We start from the raw sequence: 21,563 nt of genomic DNA on the forward strand, positions 1-21,563 counted from the left end.
CATTCTCTTTTGTCCTTTTCTTGGTTTTCATAGACATCACTAAAGATGTTTCTTAATCTAAAAAACTTACAGTTCTGAAACTAACTAGTTCAGTGAGGGCATAAAGGACCAAGGTATTAAATGATCCTTCTGATCGATCGGAAAGCATTAGGAATATTCTGTCTCCTTTCTGGCCTGATTGAGCTTCAGACTTGGTTCTCTTAACCTTAGGTATATGTACTTCTAATGTATACTTTTTCTTTGAGTTTGTTTAAAATGCCTTTTTTGCTGTCAGTTTGCCATTGTGAGCATGGTGCTGAACAGCAGAAACCTCTGGATCATTGAACTTTCCTACCTCAAATAGTAATGTATCAACTTGTCATGAAACTTAGACTCCCACGTGCTTCTTACGGCCAGCACACAGTTACGTGTTTCCTCTGAAGCTGCAACTGTAAGAACACTTTCAAAATCTTTCCTTATAGATCTGAGTAATACACTCCACAAACTGAAGGACTGGATTAGAAGACTTCTCTTCAGTGTAGTCACAGCTATTTGATGATTTGTGTGTGTTGTGTCTCATTATAATCTGTTTCATTAGTAGGCAGGGATGTCATTTTCCGCTGGTGTGTTAAAGTCTTGCTGTGCTAGTAATAAGTGCTACTCTGTTTTTCATTAGTTTTCCAGTACTTAATTTTCAGGTGATGTTTGCCCAACATACCTTCAAAAAAATTCTCTCATAGAATTACTGAGATACTAAAATTTGACAGACTTAAGTTGATACCCCAGCTTCCCATGACAGTAGTCCTAGTTTAAAATGGGACAACTAGAGCATGAATGAGCTGAACTGCAGAGCAAGGAGATTTTTTTTTCCCCAAAGTTAATCCTTTCCCCACCATCTGCGACTATTAATTGGACTGAAGCTAATCATATCTACAAATCTGCATAGGTAGAAAGGCTAGAAAAGGAGATAATGGCAGTTAAGAAGTCCTCTCTTCTGTAAAAGATTTAGATTTTTGACATCATCTAAGACAAAGATGTCAGCCTCATCCTCCACAATAATGGGGGGGAGGGTTCCCACAGATGAGTCAGTTTGCTTGTAAACTGCTTTTTTATATAATTTATTGTGTGGCCTCCAAGACTTTTACTACTGTTAGATAATGTCAACAGGAAAACTGGGTTGTACTAGACAAACTAATTCCAAAACCAGAACTTGGATATGCAGGCTGTACTGTATCTACTACAGGGATATGTATAGCAAGTTTCTGTAGACTTGTTGTCTAATCAGGAAAAGTAGCTAGTCACCAGACTGAATTTCTGGATTCTTTCCCCATAGGGACAGACAAGTAGAAATTTCTAGACTTGTTCTACATGTACAGGACAACAACTCCTCTCCTGAGGCTAAATAGAACTTTACAAAGGAGATTTAACATAATTTTACTGAAATGTTAGGTCTCCTGTTTGCCTTAAGGTATTAATCTCAACTTTTTTTTTCCTGAAACAGAAATATTTTTGTCCCCATAATATCCTACTCTTTCACATCCACACTTTCCCCACTGAATAATTTTATATCAGCAGCAAACTGTTTATTCCAGAATGATATATTCATAAATGAGGAAGTCAGAGTAGATTCTTGTGGAGTCCACTGTTGCTTTCTTGCTATTGTGGAAATGATCAATTGCTATGCTTTCTCTCATCTTCTAAACCCTGAGTAATCTAAGAGGACTTTCTTCATGACAGCTTAGTTCTGTTTGGTTGTATGTGGTTTCTTTGGTGTGGTGTTTTGTTTTTTGTTTTTTTTTAAGAGTAGTTGGAAGTGTGACTCTTCTACAAAAGCTGGATTCATTCTTCCTGGTGTACCCATACATTGTGTTAGTTTTGGTTTTTGTTATGGTTTCAACCAATTTGGCCACTGTGTAAGTAAGTCCTGCTGGTAGTCCCTGGATATTCCCAAGGCCTCTGTTTAAAGAAAGAATAAAATAAAAAATGGGGAAATAATTATTCCTGTGGTGTCAACACCAATTTTAGTGACAGATTACACCTCCAGTTAGTCTTGTGACTCTGTGTTTGAATTTCCCTAGAACTCTTGAAAACTCATGGATAAATATCAGCTGGCTGTAGTGACTTGTTAATATTTGCTATATGTATTTGTAGATTCCTGATCTGACACCTCTTCTACTTCAGTCTGAGACTGTTCTTCAAACCTGTCCTGCATAAAAAAGGGTGCCTCTCACATGGGAGTGTTCTTCTGCAATGAACTCTTGTTGGGGAAGGAAGGACTATGGCCTTATCTTCCCTGAGTAGTTTTTTTATAGTTAAATCATCTATCAGCTGTAGACTTTGGCAGGATTCCTGCTTCTGGTTTTATTATTAGTATGCATCCCTTTAACAAGTTGTTTTTCACGCTTTTTGGCCTGTCTCACTGCAGTTCTAACTTGTAATTTGCCTGGTTTGTGTGGGATTTAGTATAAAAATAAAGTATTTTGGGGTTACATACATGCTACCATTTCTTGTCAAGTACTTTGCTATTGCATTGCCTGTTCACAGTAACAATTAGAGTCTTTGTTTATGCCAATTCCTTGCAAAATTCAGATTTTCTTATCACTTATTGATAATCAACAAGGAGTGCTTAGGATGCTGGGAACTAATTGAGGAAACTGCCTGACTAGACTCTTCCAAATATTGTTAGGTTGACTGTATAATGAATACACTCACACATCAAACAAAATTATCTTCTTTTACCCCTATAATAAATATAAAACTGATTGTATTAACAATCAAATATTTCAGATGAAAGCAATGTCAAAATTACAAAGGTAACCTTGCACTTCACAGTATGTCTAGATCCAGGATGTTTGTGTAACCTCCTGCCTTATTTTTTAACTACAGGAAGAAATGCCATTTTACTTCAGGTCTTCTGTCTCATTCAGTGTAAGACTGACTGTATTGAGTTAGTGCACAAGGTCAAATGGAAAATGACTGGGAGGAAGACAAGTGGAGAAAGGACCACACTTCTCATTAAGACACTTTAATGTCACAAAGTGGTGGTGGACTCAAACCCTAGTTTTGTTACAGTGTTGGTATAGAACTTAAATAAATAAAAAAAAAAAATAGAACCAAGTAAACTTTTAGAATGGATAGATTAATTGGATTAAATCCACAGAATAAGTTATCTAAGGTTTCGCATAGAGCTAGACAAATGTAAAAGGAAACCTCACCAGAATTTGTTTTCAAGGCTTATTTTTTAACCACAAATTGCAATTTCAAAAAGTAGTTCTTCAAGCTTTGACACTAGGCACTATCAGGCTGGTGATGGAAGTTTCCTACAGCTATTTAGCATTTTTCTAGTTTTTATTTCTCAAAGTTAAAATACTGTGTAGCAAAGGAATAAATCTCAGTACCTTGAGCAGTTCCACAAGTACAAGTTTTATGTTTACCAGCTTAAGCCAGAGTCTGTAAAAGGGTTTGTAACACATTTGCTATTTTGTTAACGGGAAGATGTTTAGCTGGGGTTCAGCTGATCTAGCCTGGACAGGTTTACTGCAATTGTGATAGTCACTGGTCTTACTGCATTATAGATATCAACAGCTAAGACATTCTGTTTAACTCCTGCATTTCTAATACTGCTGGAGACTTAATTGTCATGACTTCATTCCTGAGCAAAAGCTCGTGTCACTGTAATTACCACTTCTACATGTAATCACGTAGTCAACTGAGCTATGTCTTCACCCCTTCCTACATTAGCGTGAACAAGAAAATGCAATGGCTCACCTTAAAAAGCAGCAACAAGAGCTGGAGCACATGAGGTTGCGCTATTTGGCAGCAGAAGAAAAAGAGCTGGGGAAAACAGACCGACAAGAGCTGGAGGATATCAGAAATGAACTTAACAGGTATAAAAGCATTTGTAAGATTCCTTCCCGGACCTCCCCCTCTTTTCTTGCCGTCTGCCTCAAAACAGGAGAAGGTTCAGTTAAATCAAGATTATAATTGGCTGTCAGTCGAGTGAAAGAACACAGTTTAGTGTCTCTTAGGTAAAGATTGCACATTTATAAAAATGCAACAGTACTGCAGTATAGAAAATCTATGTTTAAGGCCACTGTACCCTGTTTTTTATGTTATGGTCATAGTTGTACAGCACCAGGCTTTTTTCTGTTTTAAACCTTCACTTCTAAGGATAAATGCTGCATTAAGAAAAGAGGCATGTACTATTCACATTTTGAATACGTTAAAATTTTAAATCTATCTAATGTTGTCCTCCAAAAACTGCAGTAGTTCTGTATGTTGAACCCTTTTTAGCGCTGTTTGCATTATCAAAATAGGAGGCTCGGTAGCAAGTATTATAGTTATGTATGCACATAGAAAAGGTATTGTTAGAATTTAAGTATCATATTAACATTTCTTTTGCTTATAGTTGTTTTTCCCTAGAGAGAAGATAACTTGTTACCTTTTATAGATTTCTTTATTTTACTAACTACTTCAGTAGATAAATAACTTAAAGACTTAATATGAAAATAGTCAATGGCTTTTAATATGGCTCATCCTCTGATTCTTTCCATTTTATCAACATCAGGCTAAAGCAACAAGAAGAAGAGAGAAAGCAATTGCAAGATGTTGGAGATAATTCTGCTGGTAGAGTGGGTAGTCTTCATTCTAGAAAATTAAATGAGAACATAGATGATTATCTCTCTCGTCTGATAGAAGAGAGAGATACCCTGTTGAGAACAGGAGTATATAATCATGAAGACCATATTGTAAGTGAACTTGATCGTCAAATCAGAGAAGCTATTGCAAAAAGGAACCTCACTAAATAAAAGCATACAAAAAGATCTTTAAAAGAGCCAAAATTTGAACAGTGAGTGATTTTTATAAACCTGTATTACTTACTCTGCAACATATGTAAGGTCATGCTTAATTTTGCACCCTATTCTTAGCTCTTTTTGAAGTCAGTGTAAATATTTGGAACATGTGAAATGAGTCACAGTTGTAAGTTTTATGGGAGTGATGGCTGTTTTTTAATGTTTTTATAATCGTGTGTGTATATATGTAAATATGTTGTGTACTTTCTTCTGAAATGTTTTCTACCTCTTTTTGCATCACCCTGGCTAGGTTTATTTGTCATATTTTAAATATTCATTCTAAGTTTTTTGGTCAATATTGTCGTAGTTTCTTTCCATTTTTAAAAAGATGTCTTCAGCTATACTAGGGAAAAGTGACATCAGTTGTTTTCCCTGACAGAACTCTTAATTCTGAACCGAAGTGCAGCACCAACCAAATGTCACTTTTTTAATAAATCACAAGGTAATTAATTTTTGCTTTTTCAACTGTAGTTAAGATAACTAAACTCTGTAGCAAATAAGAGACAAGGTTTTGACTGTGGGGGGGAAAAACTCTCAACCCTTACGAAACTGAATCAATTATTAAGTAACTAGCCTGATTGTACAGGATGAAAATCCCTTTGTTGCCCTAGCAGTTTTGCACATAGGCTTGTAAGGGTGAACCCAGGAGGGTAAAGACCTAGTTCAGAAATTCATTCTTACATCCAACTCTAATGAGGAAAGATGCTTGAAGCACTAATTCAGTGAATTTATACACTTTAAATTCTAAAAACATACATAAACCAGGAGCTTTTCTAAGTAAAGATGTCTTCCTTAATCCAGACCTAACCACTTTGCAGTTACTTAACATATATTTCAAAACATGTTATCTCATAACCTCTTAAATTGTATGTAAGGTTTTGTTTGATTGTGGAAGTATAAACAGAGTGCAATCTCAAGGTGTTAAATGCCAGAAGAGAAATCCACAAGAAACGTTAGTTTGTGTGTAATCACAGTTGAAAAAGTTCTGGTTTCCAGCCTTCATTCTATTTCAGTAATTTTAAAATTGTTTGTGTGGATCTAGCTAATAACATTAATTTACAACACTGTCCTTTCAATAGGCATTTTTGTCTGTCCTGTAGGCACAAATGTTTCTCTACTTGAATGACAAATGCTGAAAACATCTTAGGATTTGTTACTTCTAGAGTGAACAAAGATACCAATGCAAAAATTCCTTTTTTAATATAAAATCAGTGAAATGCCATGGACATGGCTGTATACATGTGCCCTTCCTGTTTTGTATGGTATTAATTATAATTCTCTTATATATTGTATCTGACTTTGCCTCTAGGTACATTGTTTTTCCTCCTCCCTACCATAGGCCTATCTCCTGTTAAATAAACTACTAGTTTAGGCTCCTTAGAAAAGTTTTAAACAAGATGTATAAACATAGAGATCATATTTTGTGAGGAATTGCCACTCATCAATACCAGACTTAGTGAGAAAAGCTTTTGTAATACTTTGCACACTCTACTGTGTTTCTCAAATTAGTGTGCTTAAAGAGATCCCTCTCTACTAGCAAAGCAAGTAACACCTTCATAAATCCAATACAAATCCATGAAAAGTAATTTTACAATTTTTTTTACATCATGGCTTTGTCATATCACTGATGCATGATCATATGCAATTATTGTAAATGAATCAGGGAGCTTCTATCTTGACAGGAAGACATGCTCATGCCATTTTTCTTCAAATGCTTGCTCCCTTGCTAGAAATGTAGTTTCTTCTTCAAACGCTGGAGGGTGCCTTAGACTTAAAGATCACAAAGATTGTGTTAACTAAATTTTTGTAACTGGTGATTTTTTTTTAATTGGTATTCTATATCTTTTCAGGTGTGTTACTTTATTTAATAAAAATTCAGATTTTAAGTAAGTATTAAGGATTTTGTGTTTACTTTTCAACTATGTATTTGAACAAAAATTTTTTATTTACTATTTCTGGTAATATGACAGTCTTTAGCGCTTGAATCCATAAAATTGCCAAGTTCACTTTCAATGTTAATTTAACTTCTTAATTTCTAATTGAGTCTCTTCCATGGCTTGTAAAGAAAACAGCAGTCATGTTGCTGTGGGGTTTAAAAGGAATCTACTTGGGTGAGTTTTCTTTCTAGTAAATCAAAGTATTGAGTAAAATAAAAGGTAGAACACTTTTTTTTTTAAAACATTTATAAGCCTGATAATTTAAGCTATTTGGGTCCATTTTGTCATTTGAAAGATCACTACTTACAAGGTGAGAAGCATGAATTGTGTGATTATTAAAAAACTTACTTAGCATTTTTGTTATATAGTCATTACCCTTTGTATTCATTGTATTAGAATGAGAAAATGAATGATACTTTAAGCATTTTTTTCCAGCACAACTTGTCTACGTGCTTCAGTCTGAAGTACTCAAAAAAAAAATCTATATTTGTAGTAGATATCTATAGAAGAGATGAGCTCAATATTACTTTTTTAAAAAATATCTTTGTTGGGTTCCATTTGCCTTTTTATTGCCTCAAAACCATTTTAAAGGTTATAGCTATTCAGTGGGAAGACCAAATACCATTTTTTTTAAACAAAAATCTCTTAAAAAAAATTTAATCTTAATCTCTCTTCATTGCAAAAGAAATGCCATTTGAAACAGATGCATGAGATAACGAGCTTATTTTAATTTACCCAGCATACAAAGACTGCCGGAAGTGAAACCCATGTTTACGGGTTCAGTCCTGGTTCCGTACGCCTTAGAAAAGGGGCTGGGAACAGGAGCAACAGTTAAGCCCTCCTGGCATTCTGGCAAACTCCTGCTATTGTTTTTAGTGCACCCAGATTTCACTAGGGAAGTTGATGGAATTATTTCAAAACAAGTACTTTTACCAATATGTTTCTGTGAACCCAAATGCCCCTAAAAATCAGTAAGTGGGGGGTGGGGATTGTTCTATGGCCAAATCAATTCCAGCTTTCATCTGCCTTACGATTCAGGCCCAGAACTTGCAGTAGGCTTTGGATAAGGAAACTTCAATTATATTGTGTATTTGTCCGATCTAGTCTTTTAAAGGGAAATCATTAGCCCATCTAAAAATGAGGGCATTTAGAAACACTGTTCTCTTTTGTGATAATCTTCAGCCAGAGGATCCCCTCCTGTCTCTGTATGTGCTAATTATTCTTACAGTGGTGAGAACTTGCTATTACTGCTTTACTACCAAAGAGTTGCCTCAAATTTAGTACAGGTCTAAAAGTAAGGCAGCAAATCTGCATGTAATATGTTTATACACCTTGATATGGAGCATTAGCCAAGATTTTTGAGAACTGTTCCAAAGAAATGGACCTTTTTCCCCCCTGTTAATTGTTAATCAGTTTATCAGAAGAATTGTCTCTAAATTCTTATTTACTTAAGCAGTGGAATGCATTATGAAAAAAATGACATTATTTTAAAAATAAGACAGCACTGTTTTGGTTTGTATTGGGATTATTTAAATACATAGTTATGTTATTGATTCCAATATATTGTTTTTTGGGGTGAAGCTATAACCACTGTTTCTATAATATTTTAGCAGTTATCCAACACTTTTAACACTAATACACTTGCTGCTTCTCTGCAATAGCAGTTTTGAAATGTTGTGTCTGGCACTGAGCTTTCAAGTATTCAATCCGTAGTTCTCCTTCACTGCAGTTTAAAAGCTTCTCCCTTCCATCCACCGAGATAAACCTTAATGCACAACTAAAGACGGAAGTCCTTTATCATATCTTCTAAGTGCTACTGAAGTATTTATACCAGTTATTACATATTTACACAATTATTTATTTTGCTACTACTGTGCCTAAATGATCATGACCTGTGTCAAGTCTTGGATAGGAAGCACTAGCCCTGCTATTGTTCAAGACAGAACTGTAGAAAGGCGGCTGCAATCTTAGATCTCATTTCATTTGTTTCTCCAGGGGGTTGTATTAGTAGTGTTTTCATTAGAAATGTTTTTACAGATGTCGGCTGTCCAGATATAAAGTCTCTGTGGTGGCGAAGCATTCAGGAGTTTGGCATTCAGAACAGAAAGAAAAAAGTCAACTTTGCGAGTCTAATTTATAGAAAAATAATTTACTGACTTTCTGATGTATAAATGTACAGTAACCCCATGGCAGCTCTAATGCAGAGTAATTGAATTCTTGCAAGTACAGTTATTTTCTATTCTTAACTTGAAGAAATGCTACAGCATGTCGTTCCCCATCACTGAAGACTAAAATAGTCCCCATTAATAATGCTTCTGGAACAGTGACACCCACTACTTTGTAGTCCAGTACTCTTTTTTCCAAGTTAAATAGTTGTAGTAGTTTGACAGCATTTTAAACAATTTATGTATTACTAGAAAAAGTTTTGTTCTAACAGTATACATAGAGTAGATGATTATGGAAGTGTAGTGTTACTGAATGTTTGACCAAAGGGTTTTGATGCAGTTACCAAGACATAACTGCATTAACAAAATAATACGGCATCAAAATTTAGAGTGGGTTTACTGGGGCAGACGGAGTTTAGTAGAACAGTCTGCAGCCTAATACTGTTTCAAGAGTTATTGTATGTTGTTCATAGTACAGCTAAAGCTATGAAAAAAACTGTAAAGATTGTTGTCGGAGGACTATGATTTACTATGACTATCATAAGTTTTGTTTTACAAATACAAATGTCAGTAGGGCAGCAAAATTAAATCATTGGATTCTGAGTTGAGCAGGCAATCAAGCTAATAAATGTTTTGTAGAATTTAGGCTTAAGTGGTAATGGTAAGTCTTCAATTGTCTTTGCTTAATGGCTTAGCATAAGTGAGGGGGATTTTTTTTTTACCTCTGGAGATAAAGAAAATAATTTTATTGATCTCGTGTTAAGAGATCTTGGTTGTACGGGACACCAGACTATCAGTATGTTTGCCTCAGAAGGCTATTTTTGGCAACAAGATTAATATTGTAATACAATAGGTCATCCAGATCAGGGCTGAAAGGTACTGTAAGCTGTTACTTGCTTTGTAATCAGATGCAGGCATGAAGTTGAGTCCTATTCATACCAGGCATGAAGTTGAAATGATGCTTCTTATCCAAACAAGTAAGACAACTTAATGGTTTGTTCTTTTAGCCAGCACTTTAAGCCAATACTGCAGGTATGTTTTCATGAATATCAGTGTGTATGTGGTGTAAACCACAGAGCGTACTTGCTTCTCCAGGAACTGTTCAGGCAATGTGGAGGACTATGTAACATTTTTGATGCTTGTATAGCAATAATGTGTTTTACTGCAGTTTTCCTGAATGTGGATGAATATGACGTTTTAAATACTGTAGCTTATCAATTTATGCTGACTTTTCTGATAATAATCCAATTATTGCACTGAAAAAATGGGGCTAATAACCCAAAATAAATGAAAGAAATTGAGCAGAATGTCAAAAAGCAAGACCACACCACTACCACAAGGAATTGGTAGGTATAGCTCCATGAGAGGGCACTGCTATTTGTGGAAAAATTTGCATCAGCAACATGCTTATGGGCCTCTACAGTGAGTTTTACCTGTCCCATCCTACTACATCTTACTTTTCTTACTCCATGACTATCTCCTTATTGCATATATACACCAAATCATAAAAGTGGTCTTAAAGTTTTACCTGAGAATAAACACTTTTATGCTACTGATTCCTATTTCATTACATATATTGTCATCAATGCAGGTGGCTTGTAATAGCCTAAGTAGAAATAGGTAGGCTTAGCAAGAGTACATCTTAGAAGGTATTATCTCTCTAACACTGTGTAAGGGAAAAGCAATGCTTTGCCATCCTGGCCAAAAGCTTGTGTTGCAGTACTTGGTGCAACACGGCAAAATCTCTCCGGAATCACTCATGAAGGGGTTCCCACCGGTAGGCTGAGGGTTGGGCACAAAGTCTGTAGTTTCTCTGCCCATCTTGGTTATAGGGGTGTTGAGTGATCTTGAACAGGGCTCTGGGCCTCCACTTCCTATCAGCAAAATGAGAATAATGTGGGAAAAGCTTTTCTGTGTAAGTGGTTCACAAACTGCTTCAAACTCAGACTATCTGTGCTGGATACGGTTGTCTTAATGACCTAAAAGGGGTAGTTACAAGCTTCTACTGGGATGCTTCTTCAGCAAATGAGTGCAAGCTATTTACTTTGCTTTTTTTAGTAAATAAATCAGTATGTTCTTTCATTCTTCTGTCTAATTACCAATTCATCCAAAAACTTTAGCAAAAATCCTTATGTATAACTCTAATTTCTAGAGAAATCAAGGGAATCCAGGGCTAGGTTAATCTTCTTGTTAAGAGAAGAATTAAATAAAATCACTTGGTGAGGGCAGAATATAGGCAAAATATCTGGACTCTTGGGCCTGCCCCAAACAAGGCTGTATGTGGTATGCGGCAGTACCGTTTACTTTTGTCTCTCTATTGGTAAGATGAAGGTGATTCCTCATTATACTGATGCTTTGATGAATAGCTAGTTAACACTTGGTTGTTACAGCTGTTTGGAAAAGAAAAGGTCAAGCATTGTTTGCCATATCCCATCTATTGAGCAAATAAGTAATTGTGAGGGTTTTAGTGAAAACTTTTATAGGAAAATCATTTCATGACTTAGTAGTATTGAAATACTAATAAAAGTAAATCCCTATTGTCCTAACAAATGTGACAGGTACTGTTGGAAATGAGTCTTGAAGGTGGGGGAGGCCAACTCTTAGTGAAATAACTCAAATGCTATGAAACCAGTTGGCCACTGCGGAGCCCCTATGCCAAATGTGGCTGTGCCCATGAGGTGGTCACAAATTCTCCATCAAGGTCTGTAGCTCAGCATGAAATATCAGGGGCAGCCGGGCCACAGAGAGTAGCAGGAGGAGGGAGAAGCAGCAGCTTTGCTCCACTGCACTTGCCATCACAGGGAAAAGGCCTATTACTGCTGCTCACAGAACCTAAACCTATCCCTGTATAGCAACACATTCCCAGCTTTTTGCTGGAGTGGACTCTTGCCCCCGCCCCCCCTTTTTTTTTTCTCTTCCTGTTTTCACATGTACACATGATGAATAGAATAGCAGGTTTCACTAGGAAACACATTAATGGGGGTGGGGGTGTTTACAATGAATAATAAAAAAATGTTTGGTAATTAAATATGCAGAGAAATTGCATGTTACCTTATATACTTTATATTGAACACAGTATTGATCAGGTAATTCTTTTTTAAAAAAGCAGCATCTACAGGAAATAAGTGTTTCTTTTTTTTAAAGATAGTTTTTATGCATACTCCAGAAGTCTTTCACAAAGAGCTGAGGGTTTTTTTGAGTTTTATTTTTTGCCCTTCCTTTCATGCTCATTGAATAAGTCATTCACAACATCTGTACCATCACTCCTGGAAATATCCCACCACTATAAAAGGAAAGTATCTTAGCTAAAATAAATGCTTGTAGAATAAAAAAAAAAATAAAAGACTGTCCATGTCTTTATTTTGCTTGCTGCTTATTTTACCACTCAAGTTTCAGATAAAAACGCATTTCATGCTTTATGGAATGCAATCTGTTACAGAGCACGGACACCATACCAACTTATGTACCACAAAATAACAAGCTCGTATGAGTACAGGCAGGGCTGCTGTTTATACTACCAGATTCAAACTTTTAGTTAGATAATTTTTGGCAGTGAAAGCACCCAGTCTGTTACTTATACACCGGTTAATCCTGACTTAGAAAAAAATGAAAGTCCATTTAGGGCCTCTAAAATCTCAGCTTAACTTTTATACTGTGGTAAGAGATGATTTAGGGTATGTCGCATTAAAGACTATAATTCTTAAAATCTTTCTTCTGTGTCAAGCATTAGGTCTTTAAATGCTAACACTGTGTTTTTATGCAAAAGTTTAAGAATGACTACTGAGTCGAACTACAAAGCAACTTGTAGTGGGCTTAGCTCAAAATTTGTTCTATTGAAGCTCACAAAAGAAGAAAAAATGGGCATTTAGTGTGGTCTGCATTTTTAATGGAGGAACAAGGTCTACGATGAAGAATAGCAGTATGAAGTAAACAACCACCCCTAGGCTGTTTGAACGTATATATATGTGTATTTAAATACACTGGTGAAAGAAGGAACATGGTTAACGGAATCCACCCGGGTTTTCTTAAGGCAGAGAGACTTGCTGTATCTTACAGCACTTTCTTAATTTTCATCTGTAGCACAGAGCAGTATTTCAGCGGCGCAGCATACAGATTACATAATGTCATTTTAATAAGAAGAAACAAAATTGTCTTTGGGGACACAAGAGGCAATGTGTAACCTGGTTCACAATATCTTCCATTTCTGATTCTCTTATTCTTACAAAACAAAACCCAACCAAACAAAATCCCACCGTCATCTGGGGGTTTCCTTATGGAGAACTCTGAAATCTTGCATTTATTCATCTATGTCTCATAAATACATATTTTTAAAATATCACAAGCTCGACTCCCTTTTCTAGCTCCATTTTTGTTATCACAGTATCTATTTTAATGGCTATTAAGCTACAATGTCCGTACCTTATCTTTGTCAGTTAATGTATCTAATTCCACCATCCCAGAGGGAATAAACCTGAAGCTAAAGCCTGCAATATATTAAAGAATCAAGAACGCTTATGCAGAACAAACAGAGGATTTAGCTTGGATAAACAGCAGAGAGCTCAGTGTCTTTTATGTCCAGAGCTCAGGACTGGAAGAAGAAAATGACTATAAATCATCCCTGTGAAACAACATAACATAAATGTTGTATGTTTATTTAAAACTTTATACAATCATTTATCTGGGCTATAGCTCAGTTTCAAAAAGTGCTCTGCTGTAATGAGGTATTGAGACTAGCAGTGATCAAGAGTAAAATGATATATAGTCTTCAACCAGAATTTGCTTATGGGAAGAATGGAAAGCACTTAAGCAGACACCAAGTATCTATAGCCAGTAGATCAAGCGGGAGGATAATGCAATAATAACAAAAACTTTGATAAATTTTTTCCTGTTTCTCTTCAAAATATCACATTTCTTGTAACGTGACATTGTTTTGAGAGCTAAGCAGCCAGCAATTTATGCCTTAATTTTCACACTTGAATAAAGGCTGATTTGTTGTCAATGTTCGAGGTATGACATGTTGCTCCACCAGACTTAAATTGAAAAAACAGGCTAAATCTTTGTCTGGGCTTGCATTCCAGGGAGAAGCGCTCTTTAAAATATGCTGCTGTTTTTTCTCGCTTATAGCAAGCACTCCTGTGAATTCATAGCTAGTGATCGCTAATTTTTTTACTTAGGGGAAATTGAAGAGCCATTGATGATATATTTACTGCCTAAGGTGATAGACAAAAAATACAATGCAGCTTTGCACCCTGGAGTGTCCAGAGGGGAGCCTGAAGTCTCCCAGAAGATGTAAGCGTTTGGCCCCAGGGGTGCCCAAGCACCCATCAGGTCCCGGGACGGGGTTTAGCCATGATGCCCCAATTTCAAATGTGCCCAGCCAGGACTGATTCAACTTATTTTGTGTGTGGGCACGCTCCTGCATACGGCAGTTCCCACTGCAGTATTTTTTACCTAGTGTTTCAATGTCATTCCGGCAGATCTTCCTTTGTGGAAACCTGCGCTGTGACACAGGAGATCCCACCCAACGCTTGGGAAAGTCTCCTGGCAGTGACAGCTTCTCCTGTGGCTGCAGGCGCCGTCCCTCTCCCCAGCTGCTGCATGCAAAGATTTTCAGTGCTGCCTGACAAATCTCCCATCACTTTGACAGTGCATTTAGGTCCCAAACTAATTTTTTATGACTTCCAGAGCTGATCTGGTGGCAACTTAAAGCCTAAGCTGCTCTGTGTTACCAAAAGTAGTATTACTTCAGTTTGCAGAACCGCAGATTTGTTAGTCGTTCAAGAATTAACCATTAAAAAAATAGTAAATTCACCCATACCATTTGCACCTTGATATTTTTTTAAATTTTATTTTGTGGCCCATGAAGACAAGGGCCTGTAGAGATGGGGCTGATTGAAGCACTGTATCTGCTGACAAGAACATCAGAGGTGAAACCTTCTTCTCTGTTTCCCCTCCGCAGTTGACAGCGCACTGTAAAACACTGCTGTAAAGAGCACAGGCTCATAAATACTTCTATGCCTATGCAGGTCCGGATGTTTTCAAGCAAATATATTTATTATGTCAATAACAATAAAAAAAAGATGACTTATTCAATAATTCATAATGGTTTCAGAGCTGCTGGAGGCTAGTACAGCTCACTTTACTTTAGATAACTTATAAATGTAGATTATTTCCATGACAGACTAAAATTACTTTCTGGTGAGTATTTATTTGAGCTTTAATTTTCTTATTAACCCAGTATGTTCTAGAAAAGAAGATGATGGTGCTACTGTCTTCCTCATGCTGCTCTCCCAGATGCAAGTAACAAAATCTCTGAAAAACATTTCATGGAAGCAAGGTCTTAAACGTTGCTCCACACCATCGACACTAGAGCAAACTCTTGGCATTTTCTTTGGTAGCTGAAACCATTTTGTTAGTTCAGTATCTGGGTGTAAACAAACACCTCTATAAGGAATAGGGAGGGGTGGGTTTCTGCCCTCCCCATGGGAGGTGCTGCCCAAACCCTGCACCGGGCCTTGCAAAATGCACCCTGGGTGCCTAGGACAGCCCTGGCACAGCTGGAGCATCCTTGGCGGCTGAGGCACCCAAGGGAGGGCAGGGACGGGAAGGGGATCCCTTCCGGCAGCGGTTGGGAGGCAGGATGATGTGCCAGGTGCCAGGGGGTGCAAGGGAGCCCCCCACCCCTGCTCCTCGGGTGCCACCACCATTGGACCCCTCCAACCTCGTTGTGCGTGGGGCAATGGCCCGAGCCTGCTCCGTCCTTTGCCTGCACATGGCACGTACTGAAACAGAAACAACGTCAGTATTCTTGAAAATAGTTCAGATTGCCTCAGGAGTTTCCCCCTCAGAGTAAGGAAAAGCTGAAATATCTTCTGGAGAGCAAAAGCCAGGCAGCAAGTGCCTGGGGCAAGGGGCCAGAGGCAGCAGGAAGAGGAGGGACCCCCACATCCAAAAACAGGGGCCATGTCCCTAAGGCCGGCTGGTTTCCTTCTCTTTTTCCTTAGGTAAAATGTCAAATTCAAGATATTCTGTTAAGCAAGTATCTATATCCCAAAAACATTTTAAGTGAGCACTGTTGTGATGGTGCTTGAACACTGAAGAAAGCATTTATTGTACACACAGAAAAGCATATAGGAAGCAAGTTTAGGATAGCTTTTCTAGCTTGTTGTTTAAAGTTAATTTTTATAAGCTAATAGGTTTTGAGTTTATTAACAATGTGTTTATATTGAACGGGAAGCATAAATTCTATAATTCTTAAATATGAAATTGCTTTATTAGTTTAATTTTGCACATGCAAAAAATATGCAGCCGTGGGAATCCATAAATACAGGCCCGGTTAAAAATAAACCTTGCTCTAACACCAATAAAAGCTAGCAACAAATATTTGAAAACTTGAACTCTGTACAAATATGCAAGAAGGCCACGTGGACCCTGGTCGGATCCAGTTTCTAGGCAGAGACGGGTGACAGCAGAGCGTGCCCGAAGCCACGCACCCCTGGCCGGAGTCGGGGTTGTCCCCGAGCAGCAGAGCTGCACTGCCAGGTCCCAGGGCTCCGCAGCATGGGTGCACGGAGGCTGCTGTGGGCATCCTCCTTTCCCGCATCCACACTGCCGCGGTGAGGGCTCTCCTACCCAGCCTGCTACGCCGTTCGCCCCGACGCCCTGGCTCCCTGCGCCAGCGCAGACAGAGAGCACCCTCTTGCTTTAATCGCTTAAGAAGTTACTTATGATACGCAACTAAATATTTAGTTGTGCAGAGGACAGCTTGTCACAGACAGCTTTGTTGCTAATGTATACAAATGCTGGTATGGCGCTGGCTTCCTCCCTGCGTACACAGAGATACACACACACTGACCACAGCCTAAATAAGCTGATTTATTTGTTTCAGTTATTTGATAAGTGCATCATACCTCAAACCCTAGGAAACCACTTTAGGAGGATTATAAGTTTTATGATGTGAAAAGATTACCCTGAGTGTGCTGAGCAAAGTTTATATTTGGAGACTGTGCAGGAGGTGAGGCATTCACAGGGGCTGGGGAAAGAGGGCTTGATAGATAGAAAAGGGATTTTCTTTGTTGCTGCACCTCTTGTTGGATTTTTTTTTTCTCTTTTCTTCCGTTACAAGAGTGGCCCCAGTGAACTGAGTTGTTAACTTTGTGCCTCTCCTCTGCCTTCCACTCCGCAATGGGAATTTCAGGATCTGCACTTTTTCAAAATAAGGAGCAATCTGTTCACTGGCAAATGAAGGGAAGGGAGGGGAGAGGCTCAGGGTTACCTGCAAAGGGGAGCTGCGAGGCTCCTCCCGAAGGAGGGGGTCTGGGGAGGGTGACTCAGCCCAGCTTCCCCCTGGGCTCCATGAGCACATCACCCCAAAGCACATCATTCCAGGGAGGCTGGTGCAAACCAGGCATCTACAGAGGTGCTGGGTGCTCGCCCAGTCCTTGGGGGGGCTGCCCCTTCACCCTGCCCCAGGGCAGGGACCAGCATCTACCAGCCCCGGTGCAGCTGAAGGTCCAGAGGGGTCAGCGGAGAATTGCAGAGCTGGGACCATGGCTTTGCTCATGGCCTTGAACTGATGCTGCTGTCCTCATGTGGCTTTGCTGGCCATGACACTTGTGTGTCAAGTGGCAGAAAGGGGAAAATAATTTAGCCTTTTTACCCCTATTGTTTAATGTTTGACACACGCCCAGGGAATAATTGTAAATAGGAGGAAGGTTAATTGAGCAAAATACCTGATGTATGTTTCCACCCATCCTTTTCAAAGGAATGGACTTACACGGTGAATGTTGGATATTGTACTCTAATAATGTCCTCATATTAACAGGGCAATGTGGAGGTAATAGAGAAAAGAAAACAGGAACAGCAAGTGAAGGCAGGGCACACAGAGTCGCAGAGGTCTGCTGATCTCAGAAGGCTTTGCTCAGGTGCTGGTGCAGCACCCAGGGAGGGTGCCTGGGGGTTTTGGTTTCCCACAAAGTGCTCCAGGTCCTGCCAGACCCCGTCCCCTCTACCATGGCAGCAGCACAGCAGGGTCCCCAGCCCTGGGGCCCCTGGGGCCCCCTCCCCTGTCTCCCCCTCCCCACCTCCCCCCACTCCGAGCTCGGACAGTGCTGCCCCGCAGAGCTCCATTAAATAATGCACTCGCGCCCAGCGCCGCGGGGCCCTCAGTACTCTGCTGTTACTAGAAAGGCATTTATATTATATTCTGCCTCCTGCGTCTTTCATAAGGGAGTTTTTATGTGTCACCAGAAAATACTGGGTAACACACTTTATTAGCCTCATGATACCGCGGCCCATCAATACTTGTCGAGGCCTGATGAGATCATGCTACGATTGTTAATCAGAGCGAAGGAAGGAGGTGGGGGAGTGGGAAATACCTTTAGGAAAGAATCAATTAGAAAGAACAGTACTGCAGGTAACCATGCAATGTGTTTTTCAGTATAAAACAGCCGGCAGATGATCAGCCCATCACTGAAGTTTAAACCTAACTTTCATTTAGTATCAGACATGCCTTTTTTCAAGGAGAGAAGAAAATACTGCATTAGCAGAACACGCTTGGGATCAGTGAGTGGATCTTTCAACCACTATCAGCCTCCTTAAGACCCGTTATTTAGGAAAGCACTTAAGTGCACAGCTGGCTTTAAACATATGGAATGTTGCTGGGACAGTCTCATTTATTCTTCGTTAGGCTAAAAGGTTTCGGCTTTAAGAAATTGCCTGGCACGGCTCAGTGTTGATTACTCATGTGGAAGGGTGCTCTTGCCTTGGGTTTTTCCTCTTCAGCAAGGAGCTATTTGCTGGGGAGGGAAGTGATTAGTTTTGACTTCTTTGTATCTTCTCCCTAAAAACCCGGAGCAGGGGCTGACCCTGCTGCTGAAGCGATGCTGAACATCACATGGGTGAGGTGAGGGATGCGGTGAGACCGGTGCCACCACACGGTGATCACCAGGATGCATTTAGCAGCATGAGTCCAGCTGATGTTTGGTTTTCAAAGCCCACTGCTGTTGCTTTGTGCTGATAGTGCACAGTTCCTCTCTGCTGTATTTTTGCATCCTGCCCAGGGTCAGAGGAGGGTAAGCTTTTTATGACAGAGAAGCGGAGGTCGAGTGGTTAAATGACTTTTTCTCGGACTGCAGCAGAAGTCTATAGCTCAAGTGCTGATGTCTTATCCCCCCAGATGCTTGTTTGAGTTCCTAAGAGGCCCCTTTAGACTGTGGTCAAAGCCCAAGATACTTTGGTGACACCCTGGGTGAAAACCGTATCATTTACAGAACCTGTTTTGCACACCAAGCTGAGCATGAAACAAAATGTTCAGTGGTTTACGTCCCTCAAAGTAATGCAGGCCAGGCTGATGACAGATGCCAAGCTGTTTGCTCAGTGCTACCAGCCCAGGTAGCACTTCGTCTGGTTTAAGAAGTACAAATATCTGCATCTTAGACTCTTCTTGCTGGATTGGTGCTATGCGGAGAATTTCAGGAAAAAAATGAGGAAAGAATGGGATAAGACCCTGCTAACTCATACTGGCAGGGTGCTTGCAGCACATCTCCCTGTACATGTCCAAGGATACAAATAAGACTTCATTTTGCATCGCTGGGACCAGCAGCTGCTTTTCATTGTGCAATGTTCAGTCTTTCAATAGGAAAAAACCAAGAAATCTTATTGCATTGTTGTCAGCACAGCAAGGTCCTCCTCCATTAATTTCGGTCCTACAGACATCACATTGGGAAACAAATGGGTGCTAAACAGGCCTAGCAGAACAAATGCAGAGGAGAGAAATAAGCCATACACAATAATACCTCCTGATACAATAGCTCTCACAGCCAAAGGGACCCAGCTAAATGATTTCAGAGAGTCCTCAGAGTTATTTTAATAAATCCTCATAGAAAACCCTTGATATGAGCTATGTCAGCCCTTCTGAGAGATTCCCTAGGGACTTTTGGCAGAAGGTACCTCATCCACAGTTAGTAAGGTCTCTGTCTTCATGGCACAGTGAATGTGCTCTTATGAATGTTAGATACAGCACCAAACTCAGGGCTTTCACTAGAGGGGAGGAGTAGGTTTTGAAAAGTATGTTTCCCCCCGTTTAAACTAAATGCATGAGCTCAGTGACTATAAAGAGAAGTAGGAAATCTCAAAAAGATTCCAAGCGAAAAAAAAAAACCAAAAAGCAGCAATCACAAATCAGCAGATGCTGTTACAAGCCAAACATAATTAGTTTCACCAAAAAGCACTTGCCTGTATTCCTGAGTGAGGGAATAGAAATAAGTGCATCTCAATGAGATGCAAATATGTTTCCCTGTGACCTCTAGGAGCTGCTTATCCTGCTGGGTATCTGTATTTCTGTTCTTCTCTGAAACGATCTGGGACTATACATCTAACAATAGCAACCTACTTCCAGGGTTTTCCTGAAACAGAGGTAGTGCCAAAACCACTCCTGCGCAAGTCCTGACATAAGTGATGACTGCACTGGGTATGGGGACAACAAAGCTCTTTAAAAGCATAAATTTACTGCCCATTGATTAGCACAATTCCTGCAGGCCCCATGAAATTCTTTTAAATGGATATCAGAAACAAGAACAAAGCTGAGAAATCAAATACAAATCTGCTTTGCTCAGGGCAAAATCCTGTGTTCGTAGTTTACTCCTATTCCTTGTAGAACTATTCCACTTAACAGTGTATCTGATAAACAGAAAAAAAAGCACGAAATATGCCAGTTTTGGTGGAATATTTGAGTCCAGAAGGGACCATTAGATCATGCAACCTCATTTTTGTGTATCAGAGGGCTTTACATTTCATCCAGCTATGCCTGGATGGGGCCCAGTAGCCTCTTTGGCTGGAGAACACTGGCCTTGGCTAAAGCATATCTACCAGAAAGACTCTCAAGCTTAATTTGAGGACATTGGTTTGGGCACTAAGCGTCCTGCTTGCCCACATGCAGATCCTCTGTATCTCCGCCAGGATGACGGGAGGAGAGCTCTTCAGCTCTTCTGACAGGGCCAGATCCTGAAGCAGCCAGCAAGAGACAGAAAATTTTTCTGAACCCATTTGCAAACAATTTTCGCTAAACACTTCCGTAAACCTTCTGGGTTCTGTAATTCAACACCGGCTTTGAGCTCCAGTCTTTTACTGGCGATGTATCTTGGCTTGATCTCATGCTTCCAATACTGGAAGCCAAGTTTTGAAAATTAAACTGTTGGGTTGACTATGGGTTAGATACACTTTTGGTCCAAGTACAGCAGTTCTTGAATCTGTTTGTACTGATTTACAATGAAAACAGTCTTTCAATGGCTCTTTGCAGTTTTTCCTCTTTTTCTATCAGAAAAAGAAATAAAATCAGTTCTTTTAAACTGCTTTCTTTCTGTTGAATTCTGGAGTCCTTATGGATGTACGTGGCTCTGACTATTGTAAGACTGATGTTTCCAGAGCTTTTAGGTAATTCACCACCCCCTAATCAGTCTCATGGCAAATGAGTATTTCATACAAATAGAGTAAAAGGTGATGGAAAAAATTGAGAGTCTGCAATGGTCATAATGAAATAGGATTACATGCAACAAAAGTGATAGATACATACTTTAAGATTTTCCTAAATCTGATAATGATGAAAAGAGTAAGGAGCAAAGACTTCCTCC

At 39.3% G+C, this 21,563-nt stretch overlaps 1 protein-coding gene across 1 annotated transcript in view; it reads left to right on the plus strand.

The window, feature by feature from the left end:
- Positions 1–6,781, plus strand: part of CEP120 (centrosomal protein 120kDa) — a 38,787-nt gene extending 32,006 nt beyond the window's left edge. Inside the window, exons 19-20 of the mRNA XM_009321103.1 lie at positions 3,721–3,866; positions 4,547–6,781. Of these exons, the coding sequence (XP_009319378.1) occupies positions 3,721–3,866; positions 4,547–4,787 (387 nt within the window). The 3' untranslated portion in view covers positions 4,788–6,781. The remainder of the gene's footprint in view (positions 1–3,720; positions 3,867–4,546) is intronic.
- Positions 6,782–21,563: the final 14,782 nt, after the last annotated feature.

This window comes from Pygoscelis adeliae, unplaced genomic scaffold (assembly GCF_000699105.1).
Source record: "Pygoscelis adeliae isolate BGI_AS28 unplaced genomic scaffold, ASM69910v1 Scaffold83, whole genome shotgun sequence".
Taxonomy (NCBI): Eukaryota; Metazoa; Chordata; class Aves; order Sphenisciformes; family Spheniscidae; genus Pygoscelis; species Pygoscelis adeliae.